General features: G+C 45.6%; 1 protein-coding gene across 1 annotated transcript; it reads right to left on the minus strand.

Moving 5' to 3' along the window:
• Positions 1-3,477: 3,477 nt before the first annotated feature.
• SPTSSB (serine palmitoyltransferase small subunit B) lies at positions 3,478-3,714 on the minus strand. Its single transcript, XM_062499332.1, has one exon. It carries the CDS (start codon positions 3,712-3,714, stop codon positions 3,478-3,480), a length of 237 nt encoding a protein of 78 aa, XP_062355316.1.
• Between the last annotated feature and the right edge of the window lie 4,590 nt (positions 3,715-8,304).

The raw sequence follows: 8,304 nt of genomic DNA on the forward strand, positions 1-8,304 counted from the left end.
TCAGGGAATTAAATTTAGAACTGGAGCATCCAAAGGAAAAAATTCAGATTATGGCTGAATCGCAAGGATGAGAAAAACTTAAAAAAAAACCAACAAAAAAACCCCCAACTTATTTAAGATTGAAAATTTTTAAATCAGGAAATGTTGATGGAATTTTTCCTGGAATTCTGAGTAAACTGGACACTCAGACATGCAGGGGCAGTGGTGGTGATGCTGATCTCCATGTTCCCTGGGGAACAGCACTAAGGAGAAGGTCCTTGAGAAGCTGTTTTTAATAGTTCTGGGTAAAAGCCGCCTGCAGGGTCCTTAGGAAGCTGTTTTTAATAATAATTTTGGTTAAAAGCTGCCCGCAGGGGCCTTGGGAGGAAAGTTCTGGAGGTTCATGGTCTGGGCACGTTGGTGTGTTGTGGCCCTCAGTAATGGATTTGGGAGGTGATCCATGAAATTGGCCAGGAAACCTTTATGGCAGGAGAAGTGCGAGCTCTGATGAGATGAAATTAAGAAAATGAGTTCTAAACAAGAGGTGTATGGTGCTGGCCAGCTGAGCCCTAGCATTTCTCATCCCTTAAATTAATGGGGCATTTGTACTTTCGGGGTCAATGCAGCTGGAATTGGATCATCTCCTGTTCTGCTTTTGTTCCCTTTTTCACTGCTGGATTATTGGTTCTGTTTGCTCTTTTTATTTGGATTATTTTTGGTGTGAACACTGCCAGCTGCTGTGCTGCAATTAGCCCAGTGGAGCAATTAACTACAATTAACACGGAGCTATAATAAAGCAGAAAAGGGTTTTATAAAGAGCCTGACATTATAACCCTCAGGAGAGAGCTGTCACCCACATACTGGGCATACTGGTGTTACTGGGACCTCCAAAATCCCACCCTCCCACCTTAGTGTGCAGCTGTGATCCCATGGAAACCTCTTCCCATTGTTCAGGAATGTTTGTTTTTTGTGTTTTTTTCACCCCAGGGAAAAAGATTTCAGAGCTGGAACAGTTTCCTAGGCTGTGGTGTGGTCTCAAGCTGTCAAAAGAGTTCTCTCACCTCCTCTCTCTTTCAGCTGGGGAAAAAAATGCTTCTGTTTCCTGCTGAGTGCCAAAAATCCTTTGAAGTCTCCTGCTGGAGCCCAGTGATTTGGAATATTAAGTAGGGAGAGTTATTCCAGCTTTTCTGGGTGCAAGGAGAAGTGAAAAGGGAAACTTCTCAAAAGGTTTCTGGCAGAGATTGTTTTCAGCAGTTTCTTTCCTTCCTAGTAAATACCTCTTGCCTAAATCCTTTAAAATTTAGTAAGCAGGCTGAAGAATTCACACAAAAAATGTGTTTTTACTCGGTTAAAACTGCAGGGACCCTCCCAAAAAGCACCTGCTGCTGTTTCCCTGCCACTTCCTGCACCTCCCAAAGCCAAACAAAGGGAACAGGCACAACGAGGAAGAAAAGTGCTTTGCATGGACCCCACCACCACGGCGGGGAATGGGAATCCTGAGCAAAGCCTTCTCCACGTTCTGTTTGCCAAATAAAATGTTTAAAGAGCAATATTCCATTGGGTGTGTGCTCCTGGACACAGGAGCTCCAGCCTTTGCTTTCCTGTAAAAAACTTTTCCTTGTGCTCTGAAAGTTGAGTTTGATGTCGTGGGGAAGAAATCCACTTTTTAAGGGATTAAAATTAATCCCTTAGGATTAATGAGGACTGATGATTAAAGGACTGATTAAAGGACTGATGAGGGGGTGCTCTGGCACTCACACCATCTTTTTATCTGGATGAGGAGAATCTTTGGAAATAGAATTTAAACCCACTTGGAGATAGAATTAAAACCCATTGAGCGATAGAATTTAAACCCCTTTGGAGACAGAATTTATGTCAACTTGGAGATAGAATTTACACCAACTTGCTAAGTAAATATTCTCAGTTTTTTCACCTCCAACGTTGGGATTATAAGTTTTAGCCTATTTTCCAGACACTTTTAAGAGGAATTGTCACAGGTTTTGCCATTTTTCATCTCCTGCAGTGCTGTGTTATTACTCAGAGTGTGATTACAGCTTGGCACCTCGTGTTTGCAGGTTACCAACTGTGATAAACTGTCAGGACAGCTCCTGGTGGAGCTCAGACCTCTCAGCCGAGCCTCAGCACACTCAGGTATTTGTAAATGCTTTAATTTGAAGCAGATCAGAGTTGTGGTTTGTTTTTTTTTTTCCCCTTCATAAACAGGAGAGGTTTTAAGCTGGAGTTCACACCATTTAATCCATCTAAAGGATTCTTGATCCTTGCCCCAAAACCTTCACCACAAAATACTTCCTCTGCCACAGTGCCAGCCTGGCCCCCACACACCCAGAATATTTATGAATGAGTTGAAAACACAGAAGAGCTGAGTCACCCAGCCAGAGGTCATTTCTGAAGAATAAAATTTTATTTTTTTTGGGCTGAAAAAACTGCATACACATGTTCAGATCTGGGCAACCTTCACCACATGTCTTCGTTTCCAAACAAACTTGTGCTTTGAAGCATGCAGGAGCCCACTGCAGCTTAAGAAAGAAGTTAAGAAGTGGTTTGTTTTTGCTTTTTTTTTTTTTAAATCTAGAACTGTGCAAACATAATTTGAAAGCTATTTACATTTTGTACCTCTCACTTCTACTAACAGGAGCATCAGCTGGTGGAGATGTGCAGTGTGCAGCTGTAATTTATGATTTGGCATCCACGTTTGATTTGTGTAGAGTGAAAACCAAACAAACCTCCCATTGTTCCAAAACCTCCCCACAGGCAATGGAAATAAATCAAATTTCTTTGTGAAGGAGATCTCTTTCAGCCTTCCCTGCAGGGATTAAAATTTGATTTCAGATCTGGATCCTCTTCCCCTGGTGCTGATTTGCACTTTGCTGCCTTGGTGAGTGGGAGCAGCAAGAAAAGATTTTGATTTTCATCTGAGAAGGCAGGAGGGCACTGAGACAGAGAAGGGCTGCTTCTTCCTGTCATCCTCACTGAACTGCACGATGAGGTGGAGAATTGTTTTCAAAAAGAAAACATTTTAGACCATCGGAGCTCAGATGCAGGAACTCAGACGTGAAAAAAGCTGGATTTAAGTTCATCCTCCTGTTGCTTTCTCTTCCAATCCATTAAAGCCTGGAAGTCAATCACCAGCCCGACACGAGCGCTCCAATCCCAGTGGATATCCTCACTTTTATCTCCTCCAACCTGGCCACTGGACCATGCTGGCAGAACTTTGGGTGTGATGAGCCACCTAAATAATCTCTGAGAGGAGATGGTTGGATGAGGCTGCTGGAAGAGGGAGCTGCTTGGATCCTGTGCCACCGCAGGTGCCGTGTCCCGTTCCCAGGGTTTTTACGGAAGAGGGGCCGTGCTCGGTGCCTCGCTCTGCTCTCCAGCCCAGGACGTGAAGCAAGCAGGGTTTTCCTAAGAGCCAAACTTCAGCACGAAGGCGATTATTTCCCAAAGCTGCGAGAGCTGCTGGGCCCTGCTGGGACCAGCTCAGTTCAGCACCGCGCTCTCGGGCCGGGGCCCGAAAATCTGGGAGAAGAATTCCAAGGCCAGGCGGACGTGGATGGGCACGAAGACGTAGGCTGTGTACACCACCATGGCCAGCACAGTGACAGTGATGGTGTGGAACATGGACTGCTCCCAGGGCTCCAGCACGTAGCTGCACGTCACCAGCTGGTACTGGTAGTACAGCCAGTACAGGTAGTCCTTCACCCTCTTCACGTCCATCCTCAGCTCCAGGGGGGTTGGAGAGCACCTGGAATGACAGGGGAGTTGGGATTACAGCTGGGGTATCCCACGGGAACGCTTGACAAACTCGTTTTCCGAGGTCTCGGTGCCACCAGCTCCCCTGGACCAAAGGGGGCTTGAGCTGTTGGAGCTGTAGCAGCTGGGCGTTCCCACTTCCCAGAAAAGCTGCGGCTGCTCCATCCCTGGAAGTGTCCAAGGCCGGGCTGGGGCAAGTTGGGAGAGTGGAAGTTGTCCCTGCCCATGGCACGTGTGGCACTGGGTGATTAAACTCCCTTCCAACCCAAACCTTCCTGTGGTTCTAGCAATTCCCACATTCCAAGTGGGTTCTCCTATTCATTCCCTGTGGAAATCAGGGAAATAGGCATTTAAAAAGAAAGGCTTTGGGTCAGCTTCCCTAAATGTTCCCTAAATTCCATAAATGTTCCATAAATTCCACAAATGTTCCATAAATTCCACGTATGTCCCCGGAATAAAGATGAGATTTAAACAACTGCTCTGTAAAAACTCTTCCTGCTTACTTTTGATAATCATTTTTATTGCTCTGCAATTGTTGGGAAAAAAAGAAAAGCCAAGTTATGAAAGAGAAAGGGAGAAAAAAGTAATCTCGCATTGCAGAAGGATTTTTTTTGCAGCTCTTTCCAAAGAAATGGAAAATGTTACAGATTAAAAGAGTATTTAATGGAAATGACAAGTCTAGGAAAGATTTTCCTCCTGGGTAATACCTTTCTGCATTCATTGTTCCCAGCTCCACTTGGAAAAGAGAATGGCTGAGCAAGAATTAAATAGGAAATAGGGTTTGCTTCCACTGTTCATTGTTAGATGTTCTTTTTGGCATTTGAAGCAATCCTTAAATGCAGGCTAAAAGCATCTATTTCGAGAAAATAGAATGATAAGGAAGTGAACAAGGTTTTGCAGAGGGATTCCATTATTTTGGGGTTTAAGGACATTCCAGGCAGGTCAGTCTGTAGGGAATTCAGCAAATTCCCCTGCTGGAAAACCTCCCAATATCCCATTTTCTTCTACACTTGTGCTGCCTGAAATGCCAGAACAAAGAGGTTTGGACTCATCCCATCCCTCCAGTCTGGTGTTCACCGTGAGTTTGGACCGACAGAACTTTGCTGTCCCTCAAAGCAACAAACCCTAAAGTAGCACTGGGAAATTTGCAGCCTGGGATTAAAATAATAATGTAGGTCAAAAATATTCCAATATTCAGCGGTTTCCTGCTCTGTTCTGGGGGGCAGTGGGATTTTCCAAAGGGGAAAATTTCCCTGCGAATTCTCCCAAAGCATTTTCCTCACTTCCATCTTCCCATATTTCCTAGACCAAGAAAATTCCTACAATGCTTTTGGGGGACAGACCAACATTTTAAATCGAGCAGTGGCTGTGACTGTGACCAACTTTTCTTTTCAGAAAGGCACTGCTCTCTAGCTGGGCATGAATGGAAGCTGATTCCTTTCAGATCATTTATTTGAAGGCAAAACTCCAGGGAGAGAGGTCTTAAAGCCTTGGAAATATTGCAAAGCCTTCAATTAATGTGGCCCAGCTGGCAGAGTGGGGCTCCCTGGGAGCCAAAAGTGTTTCTGTTTGGACTTTTCTGCAAAAAGAGCAGTGTTTTCCACTGAGGGGGTGAAGCCTTTTCCTGTGCAGTGGGGAGGAGGAGGAGAAGGGAGAAGATGGGAAAAGGGACAAGGGAGGAGAAGGGAAAAAATGTGGGAAAAAAAGGGGGGAAAAAGGGGGGAAAGGGGAAAAAACAGAGAGAAAAGGGGAAAAAAACAGAGAAAAAGGGGGAAAAGAAGGGGAAAAAGAAGGGGAAAAAGGGGAGGAAAAGTGGAGAAAGGGGGAAAAAGGGGGAGAAGGGGTGGAAAAAGGGGGGGAAGGGAAAGAAAGGGGAAAAAAGGGGGGAAGGGGCAGAAGGGGGAAAAGGGGGGAAAAGGGAGGGAAAGGGGGTAAAAGGGGGGGAAAGGGGAAAAAGGGGGGAAAGGGGGAAAAAAGGGGGGAAAAGGAAAAAAAGGAAAAAAAGAATAAAAAAGGGGAAAAAAGGGGGGGGAAAGGGGCAAAAAAGGGGAAAGGGCCCTTTGTTACACTCTCTCTCTCGGATTTGGCATTCACACGTGGGTCAGGGCTGTGCTGGTTAAACCCAGCCGTTCTGTGGATAAATCCCTGCTAATCCCAACCCCTGGCCGAGAAGCTGCAGGGCTGGAGCGCTGCTGGGACTGAGCACAGGTGCCCAGGCTAAGGAGAGCCAAAGGCAGGAAAAACATCCCCAAGGCTGATTTGTCCGATATTCCAGGCTGCAGCCCCACCATGGTCACCGGAGGGCCACATGAATAAAGGATGAGGCAGTTAAAATAATAACGAGCAGCCCTCTAGATTTACCCTTTTTCCAGCCCGGGGATTGCATTTCCCTGCGGCTCCAGCACAGCCTGGCTTTCTTTGGTTCTCCCGGCTCCCAGTGCAGGGGAGTAATTCCATCCCCAGGCACTCTGGAATTCCAGGGGGAGCACGAGCTGCCTTCCTGCTCCGTGGTCTCCTAAGGAATGATGGAGGTTGGGATAAGTAAAAGGCAAAAGCAGATTGCAGTGTGTGCCCTCGGCGCTGACACGCTGCGTTTCATCCAGCCTGAGAATGGCTCTGCTAGCAGGGAGCTGTGCAGGGGTACCACAGCCCCAGCTGCATCATTTACAGAGGAAAACACAGGAGGGCAAGGGAGAAAAAGCCATTTTAAAGCAGCTGCTGAGGCAATGAGGGACAAGGCGCTGTCACACAGATCCCCTGGGGAAGGGACAACTTGCATCCCTTTGGGTTCACTGAGGAATAAGGGGCAGCCCAAAACCCCACACCTCCAGAGGGCTGTGGCAGCTTTACCACCCAAATTAATTGTAGCAGCAATCAAAGGGAATAGCAGATTACCAGGAAAACTTTGGAGGCTGAAAAAAAAAATCTGTATTTCAAACAGGATTCATCCTAGAGAGGCTTCACTTCCATGACTGTGTTTTATTCTAAACAGCTTGAGTTATTCACTCATCAGCTCCCACTGTTCCAGAGCAGGAGATAATTTGTTCTTAATGCAATTTTAACTCAACATTCATCTGTCCACCAATTTGGATTTAAACATTCAGTGGTGCTGGGGAAACGCCTTCCTGTTTAGAGGCCATGGGACTGTTAGAGCCAGCTATGAGTGAAATGAAGAGAATTCAGCTCCTGTTAAGCAATATTCAGATTATTTTAAGCAATTGCATCTCCAAGAGGAAAAAAAAATGCAAGAAGAGAAACCTGTAAAGCAGCTTTTAGTGTTTTAAGTGGCTGCCTGATTTTCTTGCTTGTTGACACATGTCTCTGATTAGGGCAGCTGAAAAGATAAATCATCAGCCAAATATCAAGGTTTAATTTCAGAGCATTCCTAATCTCTCAAATTTCTTTATTAATGACCTTATTTTCCAGAGTCAGAGCCACCTGGGAGTAGGAAGATGCCAGTGTTAGGTCCTTTAATATGTAATTTCTGCTTTGAGGAGCTGGGATTTTTTTGGTCACAATTTCAATCTGCAACTCTGACCCGTGCTGGGAAATTCCTGTGGAGAGAAACATTCTTGCAGGGGAACTGGCAGGGACTGGTTTCCAAAGAATGGTTGAAAAACACTTTATGCCCTCAGCAGGATGGGTTGGTTGAGTTACACATGCAGGGAAAAAAATGTTTCCAACATATATTGAGGAAAAGTTCACATGGAGTGGGGAAAAACAAAGCCTGGATCTGGAAATCACCTCACGAGCATTCAACACGTGATCGCTGCTGCTTTAAATGGAAAGTTGGCATGAGATGAGAAATAAAAGCAGCAAACAATCAATCCACACCCAAAATACAAATATTTAATTGGCTCAAAATGGCAATTTGCCAAATAATTGCTGGTATAGCCCAGCAGCAAGAGTGGATAGGGTTTGCAGCATCCTGAGGGAATCCTCTCGTGCTGGAGTTTAAATAAATTCCTTCCATGAGTCCCTGAGGGGGTTCCAGTCCTGAGCACTCACATGTAGGCAGGTGCAGCCAGGCAAAGTGCCAGGATGGATTTAAAGCTGTCTGATCTGTGAATAATTTTGGATCTTAGAGGCTGAATGGGTAATCACCTCCTTGGGATTGGCACAGAAATCCAACCTGCAAGTCACTGATGTGGAACTGTTCTTATTTGTGACTCCAGTGTTCTGGACATCCTGATTTATCCAAGGCACCAGTCTTGTCCCTCTAAGTGCTGACGTAATTCTGGGATGATTTTATGCAGGCTGACACCTCCAAGTGCAAACAGAACCAGGAAGGGATTCCCATTCCCATTCCCATTCCCATTCCCATTCCATGAAGCATTTCCTTTCGTGTTTTATTCAGTGAGTGCCAAGCACGGTGCACAAGGAATGAAATGATCAGCAGTTAGGAACTGAGATGAGGCAGCACATTCCGGGGAATCTATATCTCAGAATTTCCTGGGAGCACCACCTCAGCTGCTCCAGGGAATCCACATCCCAGAATTTCTTTGGTACACCACCTCAGCTTGTTCCAGAAAATCCAAATCCTAGAATTTCCTG

This window comes from Cinclus cinclus, chromosome 10 (genome assembly GCF_963662255.1).
Source record: "Cinclus cinclus chromosome 10, bCinCin1.1, whole genome shotgun sequence".
Lineage (NCBI taxonomy): Eukaryota > Metazoa > Chordata > Aves > Passeriformes > Cinclidae > Cinclus > Cinclus cinclus.

Excerpts from the sequence above, each read along its gene's own strand:
- SPTSSB (XM_062499332.1), bottom strand. The coding sequence starts at position 3,714 with ATGGACGTGAAGAGGGTGAAGGACTACCTGTACTGGCTGTACTACCAG.